This window comes from Henckelia pumila, chromosome 3, assembly GCF_033568475.1.
Source record: "Henckelia pumila isolate YLH828 chromosome 3, ASM3356847v2, whole genome shotgun sequence".
Classification (NCBI taxonomy): domain Eukaryota; kingdom Viridiplantae; phylum Streptophyta; class Magnoliopsida; order Lamiales; family Gesneriaceae; genus Henckelia; species Henckelia pumila.
In genome coordinates, this window is record NC_133122.1 from 53,359,695 (window position 1) to 53,384,920 (window position 25,226).

The 25,226-nt window shown below is 36.7% G+C and overlaps 3 protein-coding genes and 1 non-coding gene across 4 annotated transcripts; 1 reads left to right on the top strand and 3 right to left on the bottom strand.

The window, feature by feature from the left end:
- The first annotated feature begins 795 nt into the window (after positions 1-795).
- LOC140886556 (mitochondrial uncoupling protein 5-like) lies at positions 796-2,012 on the top strand. Its single transcript, XM_073293193.1, has one exon. It carries the CDS (start codon positions 914-916, stop codon positions 1,877-1,879), a length of 966 nt encoding a protein of 321 aa, XP_073149294.1. The 5' UTR covers positions 796-913; the 3' UTR covers positions 1,880-2,012.
- Positions 2,013-2,146: 134 nt separating this feature from the next.
- LOC140886555 (uncharacterized) lies at positions 2,147-11,033 on the bottom strand. The gene is made up of 22 exons (XM_073293192.1): positions 10,704-11,033; positions 9,782-10,217; positions 9,155-9,384; positions 9,007-9,063; positions 8,787-8,921; positions 8,350-8,468; positions 7,950-8,261; positions 7,694-7,781; positions 7,506-7,611; positions 7,300-7,410; positions 6,186-6,349; positions 5,967-6,087; positions 5,659-5,883; positions 5,369-5,559; positions 4,727-4,894; positions 4,547-4,652; positions 4,027-4,164; positions 3,735-3,896; positions 3,426-3,626; positions 3,031-3,228; positions 2,864-2,935; positions 2,147-2,596 (listed from the first exon to the last, which is right to left on the bottom strand). Exons 2-22 carry the CDS (start codon positions 10,214-10,216, stop codon positions 2,444-2,446), a joined length of 3,492 nt encoding a protein of 1,163 aa, XP_073149293.1. The 5' UTR covers position 10,217; positions 10,704-11,033; the 3' UTR covers positions 2,147-2,443.
- Positions 11,034-22,237: 11,204 nt separating this feature from the next.
- Positions 22,238-25,019, bottom strand: LOC140891233 (uncharacterized). The gene is made up of 5 exons (XM_073299616.1): positions 24,775-25,019; positions 23,932-24,350; positions 22,733-22,837; positions 22,567-22,638; positions 22,238-22,463 (listed from the first exon to the last, which is right to left on the bottom strand). The coding sequence occupies exons 1-5, from the start codon at positions 24,914-24,916 to the stop codon at positions 22,404-22,406; spliced, it is 798 nt and encodes a 265-aa protein (XP_073155717.1). The 5' UTR covers positions 24,917-25,019; the 3' UTR covers positions 22,238-22,403.
- Positions 23,294-23,386, bottom strand: LOC140893690 (small nucleolar RNA snoR128). Its single transcript, XR_012153282.1, has one exon. It is a non-coding gene; the product is annotated as a small nucleolar RNA snoR128 (small nucleolar RNA).
- Positions 25,020-25,226: the final 207 nt, after the last annotated feature.

Here is a 25,226-nt window from a genome sequence, read left to right on the forward strand (position 1 = left end):
TCAATGGGTATAGAAAAAAAGTATAATGATGAAAGGTGTACGTGCTTAATAAGACTAAAGCAGCTTAATAAGACTAAAGCATATATATATATATATATATATATATATATATATATATAGAGTTTCTTTCAAGTACCTACCTACCATGCTCACCAATGATGTGACACTATTCTATTGGATGTGATAAAGATGTGATAAATTGTAGGTCCAATAGAATAGTGTCACATTATTGGTGGGCATGGTAGGTGGTCACTTAAAAGAAACTCATATATATATATATATATATATAATATATATATATATATATAGTGTAGGTGAGTAACTTTCCAACCTTGTAGATTATTATTTCACCCAAAACGAAACCACCAATTTATACCACTTTTTTGTCAATTAGTTAATTGTGAGGGATTCAAAGTCTTTAAAATACCGAATCACAATTTGTGTTTTATATATATATATATATATATATATATATATACTACTATCCTGTCATGTATATATGCTTACTAAAATTAATTAATAAATAGTGGGAAATTAATAGTGAAAAATATAGCCAACAATATTAATAGGAACACGGTTAATAGTTGTATATAGCTTAGGTGTCCAGAAATTCAAATTTTGATAACTTCAAAGTCAAAGGAAACAGAATGAGGCCCGCCCGCTCTTTCCTAAAGTCAACAAATGGGAATTATTTAGAGAAGTGGGCCCCTTAAACTAATTCCCCCCGTAACCGTATATTTTTAAGTTGAAATAGTCCACATATTATTCACTTCCCAATTTCAACAAATCTTTCCATATAAAATCCCATCATTGGTCTCTTCAACATTTCACAAAACTTCCTTCTTCTTATTCTTCTTTCAGCCGTTGATTTATTTGATCTTTTGGGTTTCCATTAAGGGGGATCGGATCGATCATGGGTTTGAAGGGATTTGTTGAAGGTGGCATCGCTTCCATTGTTGCAGGTTGCAGCACTCACCCACTCGATTTGATCAAAGTGCGCATGCAACTTCAAGGCGAGGCCGCACCACCTGCCAACACGGTGCTACTCCGCCCTGCTCTTGCCTTTCAATACCCCGCCGCCGGAGCCCACCACCACCATATCCATCTCCCTCCTCCACCTCGCGTCGGTCTGGTATCGGTTGGCCTCAAGATCTTTCAACAAGACGGCCCTGCCGCATTGTTCTCCGGCGTTTCCGCCACCGTCCTCCGCCAGACGCTATACTCCACAACCAGAATGGGTCTCTACGAGATCATCAAGAAAAAATGGACCGACCCAAATACAAATAATATGCCTCTGATGAGGAAGATCACCGCTGGGCTTATCGCCGGTGGAATCGGAGCCGCCGTCGGAAACCCCGCCGACGTAGCGATGGTACGGATGCAGGCCGACGGCCGGCTCCCCCTCTCGCAGCGGCGGAACTACAAGAGCGTGGTGGACGCCATATCTCAAATGACCAAGAACGAAGGAGTCACTAGCCTGTGGCGTGGCTCTTCCCTTACAGTTAACCGAGCCATGCTCGTGACAGCATCGCAGCTCGCATCATACGATCAAATCAAAGAAATGATACTGGAAAAGAATCTGATGAAGGACGGGCTCGGCACCCATGTTACCGCCAGCTTCGCCGCCGGATTTGTGGCGTCGGTGGTGTCAAACCCGGTGGATGTGATCAAGACCCGCGTGATGAACATGAAGGTGGAGGCAGGGGCGGCGGCGGCGCCTTACAGTGGTGCCATTGACTGTGCAATGAAAACAGTGAGAGCAGAAGGAGCCATGGCATTGTACAAAGGTTTCATTCCTACGATTTCGAGGCAGGGACCCTTCACTGTGGTTCTTTTTGTTACGCTCGAACAGGTCCGCAAATTGTTAAAGGATTTCTGAAGATGACGACGAAAATTAATTTATTTATACTCATATTGTATACTATTCGATAGTAATATAGAGCATCACATTTTTTTGTAATTCCCAAATTTTATTTCCTAGCTCGATAATGAATTGAGGTATAGACCATAAACCATACTCCATACTCAAAAATAGTCTAGTGAAAAAAAGAGAGATTAGAACAAGTGATTAACAGAATGATGATTCACCGTTACTTTCATAGAACTTAAGGGATACGGGTTTGGACATAATTGGGAGATCAAGCTTCAAATTAATCATCAAAACAAAAGAATATATAAAACAAAAGAATATTAATATTTCCTACGTATCTCGTCTCTAATGCTTTCTATGACTACATATATTTATCCTAAAGAGGCAACTTTATGTTGACCATGAGAGTTGGCTTGTCCCTCCAAAATCAAGCATACTCCAAGAATCGACCTGTCCGATCCAGTAACCACATCTCCGGGACTCTGTCACCATATAGCTTGTGAGCCAACAGGTCAAGAAGGGGATTTGAGTTATTTAAAGCTCGAGTTGTGGCTGTCATATATCACATAAATTCTAATAGTAGTAGTTGTTGTCCTTGTTATTCACGGCATCCTTGCATAGAATCGATCGTACTTCAAGAATCGACCTTGGAGGTTCCAAATCCTTCTCTTGTAGTGCATTGCCCAGCAACTGTTGCATTTGTGAAGCAAATGTGTCGTCTAAAACCTGAAAATAATCACATACCCCATTCAGTCAAGCATAATAAAACATATCAAAATAGGGGAGCTCAACTCCTCTTTACCAGTTTCTAAATATTGTACAACCTTTACAATGTTTACCTCTCTCAAGTGAAACTTTATAATTTTCCAAATTTAATTTAACAATCCCAAAAGTCGAATAAACTATTTAGTTAGCCTCCTACAGTAATCATAGGTAACCAAAAGTAGTTCACCACTGTTTTCACTGTCTTGAGAGATATTTAGCTCAACTTACAGTAGCAGCAACTCGGGAGGCTTTGTGCCAATATCGGTTTTCTTTCCTGTCTTCTAAAAACTTTAGCACATCCTACGTTGAAGAAAATGAATACGGTCATGATAAGTATCCGACATTTGCTTATTTAAACAAGAAGCATACAAGAAGGTTCTAAAACATCTCGATACCTGGCCCATCCGATCCCAGAATCCTCGGCAAACTATAACAAAAACTTGAGTTTCAAGTACGTTATGAAGTTGATTGATAGTAGTTGCCAGCATCTCCTTCAAAGGCTGCATCTTATGCCGTAAATCGGATTCTATAACATTGCCTCCCTTGGCATTTTGAATAATCTTCTTCAGCTTTGTCACATTATGCAGTTTTGTCTGAATATAAAAAATGCATACACGTGTACTTGTAATCAGAAGTAGCTTGCGTTTTGAAGGGGTTACTTTTAATAATGTTAATAGCTCTTCAACGTGCGCAAAATAACAAAACCATCAATCAGTCACAGCTGATGCCAATTGTTTAGTGAAACTTGAGCTCACATTTCAAGAACTGGCAGATTTTATAAAATACTCACATTTTCAATAAGTTTATCAGTAACCGATTGTACGTAAGCTCTGAATTTGGATCTAATCATCACAGTTACTTCGCTGAGACTTTCCCCAGCAACCATATTTCCACTTTCAGGAATGCAAGATACCCACATTTTCAACTGTGCTTCTATTTGGGGCCTTAGAACATCAAGCATCCTTTTCATGGAATTCAATACGGCTCCCAACTGGAGTGGGAAATAAAAAAGAAAAAGAAAAAACAATGTAACTATCTGTTTGAATGTATTTGAAAGCAAGGAGATGTATCCAAACTTGTAAAAGATAATGCATTGCACCTCAGCTGAGACATTGTAAGGACATAAATTCCCCTTGGCCAATTTCTGGACATATTTGAGACCAAATTTCATTGGCATAGCGTTTTCTTTCAATGGGGATAAAACATCCGCGTATTGCTTCTCCAATCTTTCTACCACTGCTTTCTCAACATCTGCTATGGACTAATGAAATACACAAAGGAAAGAACAAGTCAGACAAACAAAAATGTATGCACTGAAACAAATCAAACAATTCGGACCAGTGATGCCTTAAAAATACGAACAAATTTTGAGTATTTGTCATTATTCATACATTTTCCAATGTAAAAGTATATTCTGGCCAGCGACTGATAATGACATCATACTCGGCCAGCATCTCCTTTAGACGAATATATATATCATCTACAAAAGTGGTTGTGGAATGCTGCACAGAGAAGCCAGCAGACTTTACCTGGAATTACATTAGCGCAAGTGAGAAAGACAGATTTTCAAGCATACTTCACCAAATTAGCCCCCCCACCTCTCCATATTCTTAACATAAACAGAAAAAATGGTACCACATAGCCTCAACTTAGGTGCCTAAATCTACAAATGAGATGTGTAGTCCCCACCAACTGGTCTAACAACAAGTAGATATTATGAACTTTCATATCATACAAACCATATCCAAATATAAATGCATCCAACCACAAGCTTAGTCACGTAAAACTCTTTCAACTGAAAAACAAAAATGATCTCCAATTTATCTACTTCATTACTTGAGGGATGGAATCTTTTTAAGTTATAGATTTACCAATTAAATGAGAGGCATATCAAAATACATAAAATAGTACCTTGTCAAACTTGCACAATTCAAGCAAAGCGAGACGCTTATCTTGGATCCAGAGGGTTATGTAGACATGAAACAACTCTTTTGCATCGACCCCACCTTTGATGTGACTGCAAGAACCCAATTTGAGTGAATGCCGAATAATTGTAGCACCAAAAACATGAAACATATTAGAGTCCACTACCTAACATTCCACAAAACAAGATCTCTTTGAAAATCAGCGGCAGCAATAACAAGTTCTACCACTGGAGGCGTAGGTCCAGCTGGAGGGCATGCTACAAGGAATGCTCGCAATCTACTGTAGAGCTCTGTACTATATATGGATGATGAAAGGTTTGGAAGGTCTATAAAACTGCAGAAAATCCACAAGAAAATCATGAGAATGAGAACTGATAGCAATTTTGAGGAGGAGGCGAGAGAAGTGTCCATATGTTGGAAAAAAAGAATCCATGAACTCAATCTTACAAACCTTTGGATACAAAGAATGGGGAATGAACAAGTATTGTTATAATGCCCACAGCTAGCAAACAAAAATTACCAAGAAAAGAGTTCAAACCAGCATTAAAATGCATAAACATGGATTAGCTTTGTCATGTACTAAGAACAATGAGGGGTCCAGAAAAACACAAAACTATATGGTGCATGAAGGAAAAAAAGCTGAACAAGAGCCTCTAGGGGGAAAAAAAAAAAAAAGAAATAAAATAAATGGGTATCAAAAACGAAAAAGGTCAGTAAGATTATAATTAGATTGTCCAACAACAGAACAAAAAACAGCAGCTAATTACTGCCAGGATGCATAACATCACCATGTAAGTAACCAAATTACCTGGGTAGAAGATCCTGCTTGTGGATTTCGATATCAGTCAAAATCTCATTCCGTATGTTCAAACAAAGTGATTTCATTTTCTTATATGCAGTTGAAAGAGCCACGGGATCCATCAATATGTTTTCGTTATTGTTGGAGACAAACTCTTCTGATTCTGCCAAGTGCATTTTTGACCTCTTCTTTGTAGCATTCTGCACAGGAGATTCCAATATAAAGTATTGAAAGGAGCACATATATAGTATTGAAAGGAGCACATGAAGATATCGATTGAGCTTGAGAACCATCCTCACCTGAAAATATCGGCATAATTTTGTCTGTACCTCAGGTGAAAGTATATCATTCAAAAGCTTGTATAGCTTCAAAGCAGGAATGAGAGCTGGCGCTGCCTCTCCTGTCGCAGGCCGGAATATATCCATAATGCCCGACAGTGATGATTCATCTAATGACTTGTAGTTCTCAAATACTAAAGTAAGAACTTGCTCAATTTGATCGGACACCTCACCTAAGATACGGACCTGATCATCAATCAGTTAAATTAACAGGAGTTACAACCACGAGAATAAAGCTTCAGAAGTCATCAATCTCGAATTTCACTCACCTCTTGGTGACTCAATATGTTCTTAGTTTTGCCTTTGATTACCACAGGTAGCATCAAATTGTGCACCAAATCAAGACAGTCTGCAGTTGGAGTGGCAACATCCATAACATATGACAAGTATCTGAAAATGCATGATTAAAAAAATAGTAATTATCCATGATAGAAAACGAGATTGAAAATACTTGTTCCTCGAGTAAACCGGAGGACAAATTACAGTACCTCAATTTTGTGTATGCATCAGAAACTCCAAAATAAGATGCAAATTCGGCCAACAACCACCTCCATGAACCATGTAGCGACAAGTTTCTTTGCTGAAACTGTTGGATTTTCATTGCAGTCTCTAACACACAATCATATGCAATGGTTTCCGCAACAGATCCACACTGTCATACATATACAGCATAAGCAAAGAAATGGGAAAAAAACAATGTCGTTGGTACTGAAAAGCAACAAAGATACACATTATAGAATCCGATATTCATACAAAATTAATTGACTTTTCAAGTACAATTGTATTATTTTTTTACAGGAAGTACAATTGTATTATTAAATGCAGGAAAAAATGGCAAAAAATTTAATTTATTTTTGAAGAGATCATCATATATGATTGTGTGTTTTTCAGAGTTTTACAGAACGTATAAATAAGCTAGACCTTTGCCAATGACCTCTTGGTCAGATGGCATCACCTCTCCCACAATTGGAAGAGGTCTTGGGTTCTATGCCCACTAACCCCACCCCTTAGACAAAAAAAAATAAGCTAGACCTTTACTGCAAATTATTTCACAATCTTTCAATGACCTTTCATTATATCCATTCTTTTTGCAATAAAAATCTGCAGTACCATGTACTCTATATAACTTGCAGAAATACAAATAGAATGCTCAGCATTCTACCAAGAACTCAAGGGGGACAATACAACACAAAATGGCTGCTAAAATGTTATTGATCTGTTTAAATCCAGTTAACACAATAGCACTCACTTTCTCCCAACTTAATTGGCCTCTTCAAATTTTTAATATTATTTGAACCAAAATCTAATGTTTATACTTTCAATAAGCAAGCCTAAACTTGATTACATGGTTCAATGATGACACCATAAATGTCCAAGGCATTTAAAGCTTGAAACATAAATTAATCAATCCAAGATTTTTATCATAATCCAGCTCCAGCTCCAGCAAGTTAACAAGAAAAACCAGACTGTTCGATCATGACATTTTTGGCAACCTCTTATTGTGAGTTTTGTTGTAGACTTTTAGTTGAGAGATCATTATCTGCCTATGCACAGAATGTGAGAAGTGAGTCAGCCTTCATGAGAAGAAAAAATAGTAAATACCTTGTGACTATTTTCATCAAGAGTAGTAGAATAGTTAATGTATAACTGTATTTTTCCAACTTGTTCGTGCTCCGGTTCACGATATATGAAACAACTACGAAGCTTCTCTCCCTGCATCACAATAATAATAATAAAAAATCAATCAGTTACCTCACACACCAAATTTTACAAAAACAAAGTTGTGAACACAATCTAGACATCATTACCGAGTCCTCAGCAACATCGGCCACCTGAAGCACTGCATGGCCACAATACTTTCCCTTTGAATCGAGGACTTCAATTATCAAATCATCTCCAAGTCCATCTGGCAAGCTGCACAATTGCATGAAAAAATTTACTACTCTGAGTGCACCAAGTTGAAGTACAAAGGAAAGAAAGTGAGAACTGCACGTACAATACTCGAGTTTCACCAGATCCCGGATTCATTCTGACGGCATCCTCTTCAGATGAACTTTTTGATCTCAACAAACAGGTATATGATTCTGCCATCAAAATAAATCTACATTGTAACATCCCAGATGAAAACATAAATTTGATATTCCCCCAGCTTCTATAATGAAGTACTTTTTTGCTAAATATTTACTTATTTTTCAAACAGTAATACAAGAAGCAAATGTAAGTTGTGACCATGCCATTGATGCCAGGCGTACCTTGTACCATTTCATAGGAAACTGTACTGCTGCGCCAGGCATTCAAACCAATTTTTAAGAGCTTGGGAACTTCTTTTACATATCGACGTGTTCCAACAATTACATAAGTCACGCTTTGTTGTAATAAAGAGCCATTGACATTCATTACTGGGGCTACACGTTCAGTCTTCAGCGCTCTCCGTTCAGAAGAGATTATTGATTTTACATTAGTCAGCCGAAGCTGAAGAGAGTCCAGCTTTATGCTCGAGGATGACTTTAAAGATGAAAAGGTGCATCCAGTGGGTGGGTCCATTCCCATTTTCACTTTCCGCACTGCAAAATAACTGGTTCTATGAGGATTAATGCACCAAGAACATGAGAAAGGATGAACTGATCAACTACGAGAAAAATGTGGAAGGACCTTGAACTTTGATTTTGCCAATGGTTTTCTTAGTCTTTACTGAAGCTCCTTCACTGACAAGTTCTGAAGAATCCTTTTTCAGTAGCTCTTCTTCAGACTGTAACAATATGTGCTTTAACCTACAATGGGAGAACAGTTTACAGAACCCGAATTCTGGGAGTAGGAAAAATTTCTAGAATTTGGAACTTCGTGGCATTAAACTACAACACGAATAGGATATTCTGGCAATTGATTTCAAGACTCCCAGTCAAGGTTCAAATTTTTCATTTAAAATACAAATCTGCAACTGGAACCATCACTTTTAAAGGATATATGGGGCAAAGAAGCAACAGACTTCAGTAACAAAAGCCATTCACGCCATTGTGCAACAAAAAAGTCAATAATTAAAGAAAAAGAACTACAGAAAATATATTGGCAACCATCTGTGATTTCCTCACCCGAACGCATCCCTCAGCAGTGCACATTCATTTTCCAAAAATGCAGGTGCTTCCATACACCCTCTGGCCCAGGAATGTAGACATAACCTAACACAAGCATCGTAGGAGAGAACAGAGTACCAATAACCCAGCCCACTGCATCAAAATTTAAATGATCAGCTATAACATTTGATAAGATTAGAATGCATGATGCCAAAATGAGAAGTAATAGCCATAAAACCTCGCATGAAAAGTAGGAAATCGAGCGGGCAAAGGCTGAGAAGGCACAGCTGTAGTCCTGTGAATCGCAAAAAAAACTACCCTTAATACCATGGACCTACATAAAGGTGGTTAGATTGAAGAATGCATGATACAGAAAAGATACATACTTTACAGCCACTTTAGGATTATTAACTTCTGTTGCACCTAATTTATTGTTCTTGGACATGTTGGACTCAACCTTGGTCGCAGAACTGCCCAACGTTGTGGAGCTAGCATCAGCCATAGAAGGTGGAAGTTTTTCTGGAACTAGATTAACTTGCTTATACGAGCCCACCAATGGAGGTGCAGTAGGTATATCATCCTCATGTGACCTGTTCTGCTGCTGTCTATGGAAGCCCTGTTGAAGACAGAAAATCCAACTAGCACATTACAATTTTCTCATGAAAGATCAGAGTATAGAAACAAGAAGCAGATGCACAAGTAGCAGCTGTAACTTTGTCTCAGGGTGTTCCTCACGTGAGCAAACATAGATAATATGGGTGACCTTAGAACATATTTTCTATTGAGGTCCAGGTCCCTGATATTCAATAAGTTTTTAACTAAAAAGCATATATATAATAATATGATAATTCTTTGTTTTCTACCGAAACAAAGTCTGATATTTAAGCTAAACAGAGCCAGATTAAGCTTTCCATCAAAGTTTAATTTCTAGCTACTCGCTAGTGAAACCAAGCATTTAGGCTCCAATTCCCAAAAGACTTATTCAAAAGGAATCTCAGGTTCAAAATCCGGACCTGATTCACAGTCTCCTTATTTGGCTGCATACTGATGCCTGATGCATTAACCCCTGACTGCACCTTTTTCTCACCAAAAATCCTATTGTTGTTTCTTGGTGGTGTGGAATTCACTTCTGAGCTCGTGATTGATTCTGACGAATCATCATAGATAATCCCATGGCGTCCTGCTCGTCCATTCAGAAACCCATCGTACTTCGTACTTCCATTAGGAACCTTGTCATCCTGCGGTGATGATTCAGGAGAATATCGGGTACCATAACACTCTCCTTCAGAATCAGAGCAAGTATCCATCTCAGATTCTGATAAGTTGTCAATGACGCTGGTAACATTCAGCCCAGACGGCATGTGCCCACTCCGAAATCTGGACACGGAGGGCATTCCCGAGCTGAGGCCCCGGTACCTCAACCCAGCCATTGTATCAGCATTCGACATTCTGTGCACAAAATCAGTAACCTAATCACAAAATACTCAATATCACTCCAAACCAAAAAGCTCTATGCTTTATAATTACATCCACACAAAAACACATTCACACAACTAGAAACCAAGATAAAGTTTGTTAAGCTACGTTAAAGATCTAAAATTTTCAGGATCTGAAAATGAAACAACATAAATACGTACCAAAACTTAAAAGGAAAAAAGGGGCGGGGAGAGAGAAACTTGATTTGTGAAGAGACTGATGAATCCCAGTTCTTATTTTTCTCGTATTTAGTATTTACCAGTGTTTGGCAGCGAAATCATCAAAAAACAATAATATATCACGAAACCCACGATCTTTCCATGTGAAGTTGAATCTTAGAAAAAGGTAACAAATTTTGAGACAATGCAGCACAAAACTTCCCGTAAATACGCAGAACACCCAAAACTCATAACATGAAACAACCCAAAAAATACTGTACAGCCATACAAGGTGAGTTACCCAGTGTAATTGGTGTGATACACACTCGACTCACAATGTGAACAGAAATTCGAAGAGTCCGACACTTCGACTGCTCTTGTAATTTGAATTTTTTAAATAATATTCTCTCTCTTTTCTCCCGAGTTTCAAGAACCCATTTTTCTCTGTTTCCGCCGTTCTTGAATTAGTAGAACCTTTCACAAAATTCAAATTCTTAAAAATTAAAATAAAAAATCCATATATATATATATATAGACTACTAGTAAACTATTTTTGTTCCTTTCATTAAAAATCAAGTATTTAAGGAAAAAAGAAACGTTGAAAATAGAAAAATTTACAGGCAGACGTTATGAGTAAGTGGGTGGCAACGTGAGGTGAGGATGTCGTGGAGTTTGAATCTTACACTGCTCTTTTTAACGGTCGGTCTGATTTAGTGGCGAGGCTTGGGGGACTTTCTCGGGTTTAATTCAGTGATATTACATTTAATTTTGTGATTTAAGGAGTATATTTTTATAGTAATTAATTATTGCACTTTAGTGTGGAAAGTTAGAAGAAGACAGTGAATTAGGAGTGCTGGAACTTGAGTGGGAGCCTGCTGTCAGCTTTGCTGCATTAATTATTTATCTATACTATTTCCATCTTCTCTTTACTTCTTCCGTTTTGTTTTGAAAAATAATATATTAATCGATATTTAATTATTAACTCCATATGAATTTTTCAAAAAAATTTAGGGTTATATCATATTATCCATAAACCACGGTAACTTAATAAAGGAAGAAGGTATTTTAATAACTATTTTTAGTGAACTTCCAAAATAATTTCTCACACAATAAATAAAAAGATTAGATAAAATTTATAATGGAATTTTTATTTATTCTCACATTATTTGTCATAAATTTCATTTCCACGTTGATAAATTTTATAATTTATTTATGATGTGACATCCTATCATCATATTCAACTAATAGGTGATTGATTTATGAGTCAATTATGAATAAATCCCCAAACCCAAACCTTTCTTTCTCCCAACTTTCTTCCTTAAAGATTCTTTCTTTGCATTCCCTAAGGACCACAAAACTTGATTATTTTAATATTTAATTCTTGTACTCAATATGGGTTGTTTTGTGCTTAGATCTGAAGGTTTTATACTTATATCTAAAGATCTTTGTGCTTATATCTCATGTTTTAATGCTTATTTTGGAACAAAGAATTATGTGCAATAAATGGTATCAGAGCTTTAGATTAAATATTCAGACTTAATATTATTCGTTAACTCATACTTTTCTTTGTTGAGGAGAAGATTTTTTACAAAAGATGACTTCAAACGAAGGTTTGAATCAAGAGGATTTTATTTATATGAAATCCTATAAACAAGTTAATCTGTTCACAATAGATTACTTACGACAGAAAGATGATTTCTAACTCTCAATTTTTAGAAATTAGCCCAGATTCATCTAAACTCTCCGGAGATCTTAAAGAAATTCAAAAGACGGTACAATATTACAGCAATCAGCTGTATGAAATACCTCGGCAGATTGAAGGAATCCTTAAGAAACAAGAAGAAATTCTTGTAACCTTAAAGGATCTTCAAACTAAAATCACAAATCTAGAACAAACTTCAGGTTCTAGAAAAGGAAATACAGGAGGAAGGTTACCACTCTCGTTTGGTACCGAACCGTTGTTACATCAGAAAGGTAAAACCAAAATGGTTCAAAAAACTTTAACTGATGATGAAAGGATGATTAATCTTATAAAAGCAGTATCAGAGAAAAACACTATCTGATGACTACTTTAGAGAGATTAAATCTCGAGGATCTACAAGATCTCGCGGATTCTTTTGCGAATCTCAAAGTAGTAGATCTAAAAATGAACTCCCCTGAGGGTGAACAACCCATAGGGAATCCCCCAAGATATGCGGTTAAAACAGAAGAACCACATAGTGAGTTTCAGGTTGGAGAAAATTCACATCCAGCAGGAACCAGATCAAGAAGGAGTAAAATCCCACTCCATCAAACTCCTTACGGAAAAACTGTTTTAGATCCAATACATCCTTACAGGGTTATGTTAAACCTTGATGTTTTGGACTTCAAAAATAGAGAAGATCTTATAGATGATTGGACGTCAGCTATGAGAATTGCAGCAGGGACATTAGATCTCAATAAATAAGGATTCATTAAACTTCTAGAAATGAGTCTAATGGGATCTGTCAAGATTGCTCGGGAGATGACTATGTCAGATACGAAGAAATCAATCTTAGCAGGAGAATCCCTTAGCGAAATTGGAGAAAGAATGGCCACCCTATTTAAAGCACAATTCATAGGGGTAGACTATTTCAACGATCAAGATACAGAGAAAAAGAGAAGATATACTCAAGCTCTGTATAGCCTCGAGTTACATGATATCTGTTTAGTTGATGAATACATTATGTTATTCACTAAATATAGATGGAATTCAGGAGTCGAGGAATGTGACGCCCGGGGCTGAGGAGGCAGGGAGTGATCGCCGGTGCCAAAAGGTTGCACGGACAATGAGCGGCTCCTGGTAGGCTTCTAGGCGGAGGGAGACATGAATGAACCGATCCCGTGCCGGAATGAGAGGGGATTCTGAGACTGTGTAGGTATGAGACTACATAGTTGAGGAGGGTTTAAAAGATTTCATATGTACTGCTCATATCAAGAAGGTGCATCTTCTTTTCGGGAGCTCATCACATAAGAACTCCAAAGTTAAGCGTGCTTGACTTGGGGAAATTATAGGATGGGTGACCCCCTAAGAAGTTTTCCAGGGTGCGTGTGAGTGAGGACATAAGCACGCTGAAAAGACTCGTCTTGATACAGTGGGTCGTTACAAATGGTATCAAAGCCGACCTCTCTTAGTACGGTATGGTTCGGGGACGAACCAAGCGGAAGATGGTGGGCATGTGACGCCCGGGGCTGAGGAGGCAGGGAGTGATCGCCGGTGCCAAGAGGTTGCACGGACAATGAGCGGCTCCTGGTAGGCTTCTAGGCGGAGGGAGACATGAATGAACCGATCCCGTGCCGGAATGAGAGGGGATTCTGAGACTGTGTAGGTATGGGACTACATAGTTGAGAAGGGTTTAAAAGATTTCATATGTACTGCTCATATCAAGAAGGTGCATCTTCTTTTCGGGAGCTCATCACATAAGAACTCCAAAGTTAAGCGTGCTTGACTTGGGGAAATTATAGGATGGGTGACCCCCTGGAAAGTTTTCCAGGGTGCGTGTGAGTGAGGACATAAGCACGCTGAAAAGACTCGTCTTGATACAGTGGGTCGTTACAAGGAAAATGTAGCTATTCAGCTATTTTTCGCAAAAATGCCAAGTCCCTGGAGAGAAATGCTGATTAAAGAATACGTTCCAGGTCATTTTGACACTTTGGCAAGACGCGCGTCCTTTTTGAAAGGAAAATTGGCAGAATGGTGCCATATGGCAGCATTACAAAAGAACTACAAGAAAATAAGGGGTATAAATAAACGTACACCTTTATGTTATAAAGATAATAATCTTCCAACGATCATTGGAAACAGATCACAGGGATTTAAAAGGAAGAAATTCAGAAGTAATCCCTACAATAAAAGAATGAGAAGTTATTGGAAACCAAGAACATTTTGGTCCAAACAAAAGGCCAGATCTTATAGGTCAGGAAGAATAAGTGGACCTACAAGAACATCCCCAGTAACAAGCTCATCACAAAGCAGGGGAAGAACACCATCAAGAAAAACTTTCAGAAGAACTCATACAAGAGCAAGTGAAAGCTTCAAGGATTGCAACTGCTGGACATGTGGAGCAAGAGAACATATATCTACAAATTGTTCAGAAAACGAGAAAAAAGGAGTTAAACTCTTTGAAGCAACACCAGATATGGATGATGCGGTCTTCTTTCAAGATCTAGTCCAAGTATATCAATTTGAGGATATCCCCTCAGATGAAAGCATATACGAAGAAGAGATATTGTTTAGTCAAGAAGATTCTGAGGATGGATCAGAATCAGAATCAGAATAAAGAAGAAGTGTTTCGGCATGAAACACATGAAAGTTTGGCTGGATTATTTAGCCAAACCACGATATCTCATAATATGGTCCAAAGGATTATGAGAGAAAATCCAACGTTACAAAAGTACCAGGGATTTTTGGCAGGACAAGTAGAAAGAGTCTTAGGCAACCTAGGGCTTAGACAAAGAAGACATAATTTGATTTACAAAGTATCCAGAAGGGAAATGACAATCGCCATGGAGTTAACAAGTAATCAAATAGAGATGCAGTTAATTCCTTTTGAAGAAATAAGAGAGGAATTGCAAAAGTTGAAAGGTGAGGTAGCAAGGACGATGTCTTGGATTCATATTGGAGCAATCCAAATAATGATCAAGGCAACTTTTAAAGAATGAATAGATTCACTCATAGATATCGTAGTATGCGATAAAAGAATGGGGAATATTCAAGATGTTGTCCTGGGTACTATCTCAGGAAATCTTTGTGCAGGAAAAATTGTATGAGTTATCTATCCAAGAATAGCCTACAATTTAGCTGACAAGGACTTTAGTCGAGCCTTGACGTTGCATCAAAACTTCAAGGAAAAGAGACTAATGAAGGAAGGTAATAGACCATATTCTATTACATATCAAATTTCATATGCTCTTTCTAATACTGATCATTCTGAATTATTTATTAGAAATGAGTTCATTGAAATTTCAGAGATCTTTGGGAAAGTTGCTCATACAATATACCCAGAAAGAATCGAGTTTCCTTTAATTCAGGAAACAGACATTCAAATCCAAGATAGACAGGTTATATACAGAAACCTTAAAATAGAACCTCGAAGGTTATCTTTTCAAGAAAACCGAATGACAAATAGGAGATGGGACAAATCTCCTATTCAAGAAATTCCACCAGAAGAAAAAGAGTTTTCTATAATAGGAAAACTTAGATCTCCAGAATGATGGAAAGAAGTGAAAATAGTATTCGATATTACAAGTCATCGGAACCAGTTCCCTTGTAACTCGATTTACTATTTGGAACAACATGAAAAAGGAACTTACCAAGGATTGATAAAATATTGGAGAATTGAAAGTTCAAATATGTGGAATTCCAGGAAAAGAAGTGGATCAACTCATTCTTGGCCTAGAGTTTCTGGAGGACCATAAACCATGGAAACGCCTTGAAAAAGGAATAGAGTTCATGGCAAAAGAAAAGACTTGGAGGATTCAATAAGAATTCTACGAAATGAAAAACCAAGAGAATTGGATAAGGGACAATCCCTTAATCAGATTCGAGAACTCTGTTTACAAACAGAGGAAGAAGCAGCTGTTGAAATTAGTAAGTCATGAACATGATTTACTAGATCGCATTGAAGAGGTAGAAAGAAGTAACCATACTCTACCTTCTGAAGCCTTAGGAAGACTAAAGGTGAATAGTCTTAATCGGATTACTGAGTTACAACACAGTCTGTTAAAAATGGCAGGCCATTTAGTAATCCCTTTAAAAAATGACAACAAGTCCTTTCTCCATATACATTCCGATAGGGATGTTGTATGAACAATATAAGGCTGAATACTTTGCAGCTTATATTGATTCGGGAGCAGGAATTTGTACAGCAAAAAGAGGAGTCTTCCCTGAAAAATGTGAAGAAGATTTGCCAAAAATTGCTGGACGAGATTTCTCTCGAAGAATTTTAATTCTTTGCAAAGGAATAAAACAAGCAGAGATCCTTATAGGAGGAGCAGGTCAGATACCTTGGTACAAGGTAAAGACACCACCAATCTATTTTCATGATACAGGAGCTGATATCCTGTTAGGAAATAACTTCTTACAAATGTTTAAGAAGTACACACAAGACAATGAGTCAAGAAGACTTATGTTCACTACAATTTGTGATCATAAAATTATTGTTCAAAGACTCAAAGTTGCTTTTTATCGACAATTGCCGATAATATTTCGCAGCCAGCGTGGTGATAAGGGACAACTTTTTCACCCAAAAATGAAAGATCCAAGAAGGTTTGGAGAAACCATGTTGAAAATAACAACAGAACAAGAACTCCAAACAGAGGATATGGAGCTTCTCAAGGTAACTCTAAATCATAGAGATATAGAGTTAGAAAATAAGGTATCCCTTGAAAATGTCAAAAAGAGGCTCAAAGAAAGTTATAATGAGCATCCTTTGGCATGGTGGGATAGAAATCAACTCAAAGTCAGTCTTACTCTAAAGGAAGGCAAAGAGTATGAATTCGTCAGATATAAGCCTATCCCGATGAACATAACAGATCAAAGGGATATGAGAATGATTATCAAGGAACATTTGGACCTTGGTCTAATCAAAGAAGGAGTTTCACCATATAGTAGCCCAGGTTTTCTGGTCAAAAATCATGGTGAAATAAAAAGAGGGAAACCCAGGTTAGTTATTAACTACCAAGGTATTAATAAAATCCTGGAGTTTGACGGGTACTTCATACCTAGTAGAGAACATCTAATTAGCTGTGTACGAAATGCTAGAGTGTTCTCAAAATTTAATTGTAAGTCTGGATTCTACCAGATAAGAATGAAAGAAGGCAGTAAGAAATTCACAGCCTTCTCTACTCCACAAGGACACTATATTTGGGAAGTTATGCCTATGGGATTGGCTAATGCACCCCAGATATTTCAAAGAAATATGGATAACCTTTTTAAAGATTATTTCAACTTTATGTTTGTTTATATTGATGATATTCTTATAGCATCAAAAAATATAGACGAACACGTTAAACACTTAGAGATTTTCTCTAAAATTTGTAAACAAGAAGGACTGGTGTTATCTGAAAAGAAAGCAGTCATAGCAACAAGGAAAATTGAATTCCTCGGTATTGAGATGATGAAACTGGAATAATTCTACAACCCCATATTGTGGAAAAGGTAAAGAATTTTCCAGATAAACTCAAAGATGTAAAACAACTCCAGAGTTTTCTTGGAGTAGTTAATTTTGCAGGGATGTTCATTAACAATCTAGCAATGTACAGAAAGGTGTTCAGTCCTTTGTTAAAAAAGGATGCTAGGTTTATATGGACCGATGACCATACTAAAGGGGTAAACCAATTAAAAGAGATATGTAAGAATCTCCCAAAAATGGCTATACCCGTAGATGAAGATGATCTGGTATTATTTACGGATGCCAGCGACGATTGGTGGGCGGCAGTCCTTACCAAAATCACTCCAGATGGGGAAATACCATGCAAATACTGTAGCGGTCTTTTTTCAGAATCTGAGGCCATTAGATGGCATATCAACGAGAAGGAATTTTATGCGGTTAAAAGGGCTTTTGAAAAATGACCATTATTTTTACTTGCTAAAAAATTCACTCTGAAGGTTGATAACACCCAGGTAAAAGCTTTCCTAAATAATAAGATTGAATCTAAACCTGAGAAAGCAAGGTTATTAAGATGGCAAGCATTATGTCAAAATTATATTTTCTATATTGTTATTATTAAATCTCATGAAAATATTCTTGCAGATTTTTTAACAAGAGATGAAAGGCAGTGACGTGGATTCCATCCTGAAAATGCAGAGGCATCTCAGGGAACACCTTGGGTTGCTTCAAAATGAGTTCAACCAGTTAGCCATTAATGCTGAAATGGCCGGCAGGTTACAACAAGCTGATCGGATCAAAGTATCTAATCGAATTACAGGATGTATGCAAGCTCAAACACAACTATGGGCTGCTATTCAAGGGCCAATTGTGAAGGCTATAGAGAAACCATTGGTTTCTCATAAACAAGATATACTAAAACCATTGGTTTTACAAGAACAAAAAATACAACCACCGGTTGTGAAACAAGATGTTGAGGAATCTAAAACTCAAGAAACAAGAGCTAATATATCATCAGCCTTTAATGATCTGGATGAAGCAACAATTGATGAGGATAACTCATCAAGTCAACCCTCCGCCTCTGGGGTAAAAGAGGAAGAGATCAATCTTAGGCTCAACACTGACAAGGGCAAATCTAAGATTGATACTAATCCATCTATTATTTCTCCATTCCAGGTTTATCAACAGAAGTGGGAGAAATTGAATACAAGGAATGAAATCAACCCGAACACTTGCAGGGTTGATGTTGCAGGAATATATCCAAGGGTTTGGCTAAAAAACAATGTCAATCCTAAAGATGTAAAACTCTAGTATGAATTTGGGGCTTTAGCCTCAGTTTATACAATGTCACCAAGCTTTCTGGAGATATCACAGTTACCAAAATGGATTCAGGAAGCAGTCCAAGAAACATGGGCAAATAATGATCATTTGTCCAGAGGAGATGTGCTTGAGTTATATTTTTTCAGTGCAGCTCCAGAACCAACACTGAAAGGATCACACGAACCCTTTCATTTTATCAAGCTGAGGAGACCTGATATAAACAGTCATAAATTTATCAAGGATCCTAAAACTGAAGAAATACCCTTAGTGTCCACTTTCGGGGAAAATGAGATCTCAACCAGAAGGGCATGGGGTATTTGGGTCTGTCTTACTGAGATGGACAAAGTCAAGTTTCCATTCAAATTTTATCAGAATTCTGTGAACGGATCGTTCCTGTTGAACACAATGACAGGAAAAACTACAGCATTTGCGGAAGAACTCTTCGAAAAGAAGAGAAATCTTTTGTGGAACAACAAGCTACCGGGGAGTAAAGAAACTCGCCGAAAATTTTGTAACATGGCTCATATTGGACGATGGTCAGAGAATATCTGCCCAGAATGCCCAAATCAGAAGGAGCCAGAATTTGGAAAAACCTTTAGACCCCGAACGGATCGAAAGGATTTTTCCGAGACAAGCAAAGGTGGACAAGGACCACCAAAAATGCGTTTTCACAGGAGTCTACTTCAAAAGCAAAAGATGCCCCGACAACAATAAAGCAGGCATGTGAGGAGAATAAAGCCAAAAGAAAGTGGCAGACATGTGATTCCTCCACTAGTAAAAGATGTCATCAATAATGACATAAAAAATTCAAGACAGCTGCCTCCTCCACTAGTAAAAGATGCCATCAATAATGACATAAAGAAATACAAGACAACTGTAAGATTCCCTGAAGTTTCTCGGTGAAACGAGTGGAACTACAACTATAAATACAGGCATTTGAGGAAGCTGAAGACATCGATAATTTCCTTCAGTTTTCTTACGAATAAAATTGTTGTAATATTTCTCTTTCTATTGTAATAAGTTTTCGTTTATGTATTTCAAGAACGAGGCTACTATGAGTAGCTAAACAAGTTGTCTTCTCCTCTTCAAAGGAGTTGATTTATGTAATAATATTATGTCTGAATAATTTTTCTAAAGTCTCTTGTTCTTTCATGTTCATATTTTATAATTAAATTTATATACCATACGCCTTAAGGTAGAAAATGAATTAAGGCTGTGCTGGGTGTCGTTGAAGGAGCTTGTGCAGAAACCATCTGTTGCGACTGCGTGGTTGGAGTGTGAGGAGCACTTCGTAAAACTCGGCAGGTATGACCCGACGACATTATGGTCAAAGAGGTATTTAAATTTGATTTACTTTACGGAAGCATGTTGGACCCTAATCTAAAGTATATAGGCTGGAAACCTTGCGCAACCAATAGTTCTTCACGACATGAACTGGTTCGATAGGTAAAACAACGCCAAAGTACAAAAGATTAGTTGAATACTTGTTTAATCAAAATTGGGGACCACTAGGGAGTGCAAACTAAAAAATTTGAATGTAGGGAGTTAGGAGAAATTTATGTTTAGGTTTAGGGAGTTTAAAATAATTACCCCTTGATTTATTTTATATATATATATTAATTTTAATTTGATATGAACCGTGTAATCGTGTGCTAATACTATAATTTATATTTATTTATCAGTGTAAAAAATACATCAAATATGTAATTCAAATAATAAATTTTAATTATCCCATAAAAAGTTAGCTAGAGAAAACTGTATCCCCGGGGAATGTAGCATAAATTATTGATGACTTAGTTGCTAAGAAAGAAACGGGGCACACCGAATAATTGAATGTGGTTATTAATAACTGGAAAATAAAATAATTTAACATGTACTTATCTACTTATTTTGGGGAAAATATAAAGACCGATCAACCACGACATTGACACGGTCAAGCATACAAATGAAATGAAACGGTGGGAATCAAAGGCTCGCATTTATTATTATACTAATGGCAAATTCCACGCGTTGTGCTTTTGTATAATTAATTCTTATGTACATTTGTATAATTAATTCTTAATAATTGTAAAAAAATTAAGTAATTGTAATTTTTTTTTAAAAAAATAAAACAAAAACAAAGAGGCCACACCATGACACCAATGCATCAATTTGGCGTGATCTCACATTTAATATAATAGAATAGAAGAATAGATAATAATAATTATTATATAATAAAAATTATATAAGAGTGGATTTCTTTTGAGATTGTCAAGTTAAATCTATTCATTTTTTTAGAGTACAAGTACAATTTTAGATCCAAATAACAAATTGGAGTAAGGACTCGAGACTTGCTTATCTTGATCAAAAAAATTACAAATTTTTTTTTTAAATCAACTTAAAGAAATTAGGACAGCTACACGCAGGCAACGAGAATCAAACATGGTCTTAGTATCTCAATCTTAGCCTCATCGACAGGTTAAATTTACTCATATTTATTATAAAAAATAATATTTTTAGCATCAAAATAATACATTATCATGTGTAACCTTAATTAAGAAATTTATCTCACAAAAATTTACTCATTAAAAATATGTTTGTTGGTCTCTCACAGTATATTAATTTTTTTTCCCTCGAAAATACTCATTTTTTCACAATTCTATAATATTTTCAATGCAACAACATACAAGTCAATAAATATGAAATATTAATTAACTTTAAAAATACTTTAATCTCGATGTATTTCAGAAAGAAACAAAAAAAAATTAATGTTATTCACAAATGGTATGCAAACATTTGCTACTTATTATTCTTTATGCATGACCCACCATGTGCAATGGAATATTCACCTAAAAAAACTATTTCCAATACATAATTCACCGATCAACAAATTTTAATTGGTCTATTTTATTACAGTAATAACAAGATTATGTGTAAAAGGAATTCGAGGAGATATCCTGCTTCATAATTCGTAATTTTATATTCTCGGATTGTAAAGTTTGTTCTGTTGGAGTGTTTTGAAAACTTCAAAACTAAGCCCTCCGACAAATTACATAGAAGATGAACATAATAGAGAAGAGAAAGTGCTTATTCTCGAGAAGTTAGATTTAAAATGGGTTACATGTTTTTAGGTTAAATAGTAAATATGGTAAAAATTAAATAGTAAAGATAGTAAAAATGATTGATTAGATATTCAAAATTTGAAAATACCGCAGGCAGATATGTATTTATAACTAACTTATAAGAACAATTATTGAGTTCAGGAGAACCATTTTTAAGAATAGAAAATACGAAAAAACTCCGTATGAGTCATGAAACCTTCTCTCGTACGAAGGAAAATTCAAAGAATTTAATCAAAAAATTTCTCAGGCATCGAAAGAAATTTAAAAGAATTTTGTTCCCGCAAAACTAAACAAAAGGAAAATAATATAGGAACTCATCCACAACTTCCTTTTTACACGATATATATATAACTTGCCTACCGCAAAATATTTAACAAGACTTTTATATTTGAAAAAGGAAATTCATAAACTAAAATTTGCAATGCCTAACCAAGTTCAACTTCAATCATTCTCTCAGCCAATAACCTCATCCTTAAGCTGCTTGACTCTAGCAACAAACTCCTCCCTATTTTGCTGCAAAATAGAGAATCAATTGTCATAGACGAGAAAAGGCTAAAAGATCGATCTAAGGGGACAGAGGAAAAATAAATTGACAAGTATTTTGTTGAATCCCAACCTCGAAAATTAGATAGCGAGTGGTAAACCAAATCGTGTAGCCCAGACCCACAAGTTCCAACACTTTTGGGAGCTAAAATTTAAACCATCCAACAAGTTAGTGAAAAGGTATAGTCTAAGTGTAATTACGGAAGGATGAAGCATGGACAAAATCCAAGCACACTCACCAAGGGAATAGAATCAATGGCACCTATGACGGCAACTGCTATCCTAAGGGCAATTAAGCCTCCAACGCCCAACGCGACGATTGAATATTTATCTTCATAGTTGAACTGAATATGGAAAAAAAAAAAAAAAAAACCAAGATTGGATATAGAAAATAAATCGATCAGAAAATGGATACCTTCGCAGAGACCAAAAATTAACCATCTGCCTATGCTCAAAAAATAAATAAATAAACCATGCCAAACTCAAAATTTCCAAAGGCTACAAAGAAGGCTTATAGGGCTTTAACAACTGTAAATTATAATATCAAGATTCAAGCAGCTTTTGGTAAGTAAGATACACCAAATTCCAAATACCGAGCACTTCTTTATGCAGTAATATTAAAAAATCAATACACCAAAAGGTATTAAAGTTTAATAGAGAACCGCCAACTCTAAGGAGAAACTATACAAAGAATAGATGTAATATTTGAAACATAACAATAATAGATGAGGGGCATACTAGGAAATTACTTGAACCAATGAAAGAATGCTGAAACAACAACAAAAAGTATAGCATAAAGGTTGCTCAGGTAACCGCTCAGAATCGACATCAGAGTCGATGTTTCATTAAGCGTTCATATGCTTTCATCATATTGAAAATACTCCTCACAGCAACCCAGTTCATGCTATCAGCTAGTCACTTTCCAGTGAAAAATTTTAGAAGGCGAGAATGTTAGAATCAAAAGGTGCATGCTAGTGTGTGTTGGGGTGGCACACCAACAGCAACTCGTAACAATGTGATTTCAAAACACAGCCAAAGAAGAAGGAATAAAAATAGGGTGCAGCCTTTAAGCTAGGGGTAACTAATAGACTCAATAATAATGAGAGATTTGGAAAAAAAAGTTTGCTCTTGTGAAATGAAAGTTCCAATTAAAATGTCAGTTTTTCTCTTATGCCTTTCTTTTTGTGAAATTTTGATGACTATATAGGAAACAAATTTCCTATAGTCTTATCGACAAAAATCAAACTGCACAGACAAGTAGAAGTTTCAGCCAATGGGTGATAGTGTGTGAATGTTTAAAACAATGAAATGCCAAATGTTTGAGACATAAGAATGCGGAAAGAACGAAGCTAACAAAAAGAACAAATAGTATGGAAAGCATAACCATTGGGACATATTATACGCAAGGACAACAAAATGAAAATCATGAGAAAAAAACCTTTATATTAAGGTCCTCCAAGAACTTAAGTAGTTGCAATGAATCATCTTCTAGGGGTAACACATCAGGCTGATTAATGTAATCTTCCTTCTTTCCAACAGGCAGAGACTCTACCACTTCGACTGTTATTGCACTGTCAGATTCTGGCTCATCCTTGATATCAGAGGTTGCTTCAGTCACTGCTATCTCAGGCACAATTTCCACAGGTGTGGTCTCCTGGGGAGCAGATGCCTCAGGCGAGGTGTCAGATTCTGGCTCAGGCACGATTTCCACGGGTGCGGTTTCCTCGGGAGCAGATGCCTCAGGCAATGTATCCTCGGGTGAGGTTGTCACAGTAACCGTATCTTCGGGTGAGGCTGCCTCATAAGTGGTCGCCTCAGTCGTGGAGCTGAGACATGACATAATTGTGTATCGTTGCCCTGTTCAAAAGATTACAGGAACTAAGCATCTTCATTACCGCATTTAACGAAAATGGATCACAAAACCAGCAATAGAAAAAATCATTGTAAGTTAAAAACAATTTAAATTAAATTGAGAAAGATAAGTCCAAACCCCGTCACTCACTTAAAGGCAAAAGCTCCTATAGCACGTTTCAAGCAAACAAAATGTGAAAAAACATCAACAGCATAAAATCAAGTCAGCAAAAATAATGTTCCCAAATCAACATTTCTCATCAGCATCCAAATAAAGTCTGATAACATCTCAACAACTAAGCAAACCTTGGAAGATCTATAGCAAAAACTAGAAAAAAAAAAAGAAAAAAAAAAGAGCAGTTGAGCCAAATTGTTTTCTAGTAATATCTAACATAAAAGTCGACAAGGCAAGCAAATTGAGAAACATTACCACAAGGAGAGCGGGTTTTCTTCAGCTGGCCATGAAAAGGAGGTCTGCACTGAATTAGGCATCGAAAATGGCTGGGAGGAATGTGAGGCGGCGGCTTGTGAAAAAGAAGATTGGAGATGCCTCGAGCTGTGCACAGCTCCATGTATTTTGAATGGACGGTATGATAGGAAAGGGATGATCAAATGCTAGGGTTTTATTTGCGATCGGATTAGGTTTCAATGCTGTGTTTGGTTTCACAAGGTAACACGTGGAAAAACAAGGCGGGACGTGATTTTGTTCCGTGTGGTTCCCTTCCCTAGGAAACGGGAAATATTAAACAATCCTTCCCGTTGTGCTACCTCCCTCGGGCTATGATCCGAGTGAAAATCCAACGGTAGATTTGTTTAAGTATTTGATATGATCTCATCTTAAATTATTAAAAAAATGAGTCGTTAGATGTAGCATGAACACTG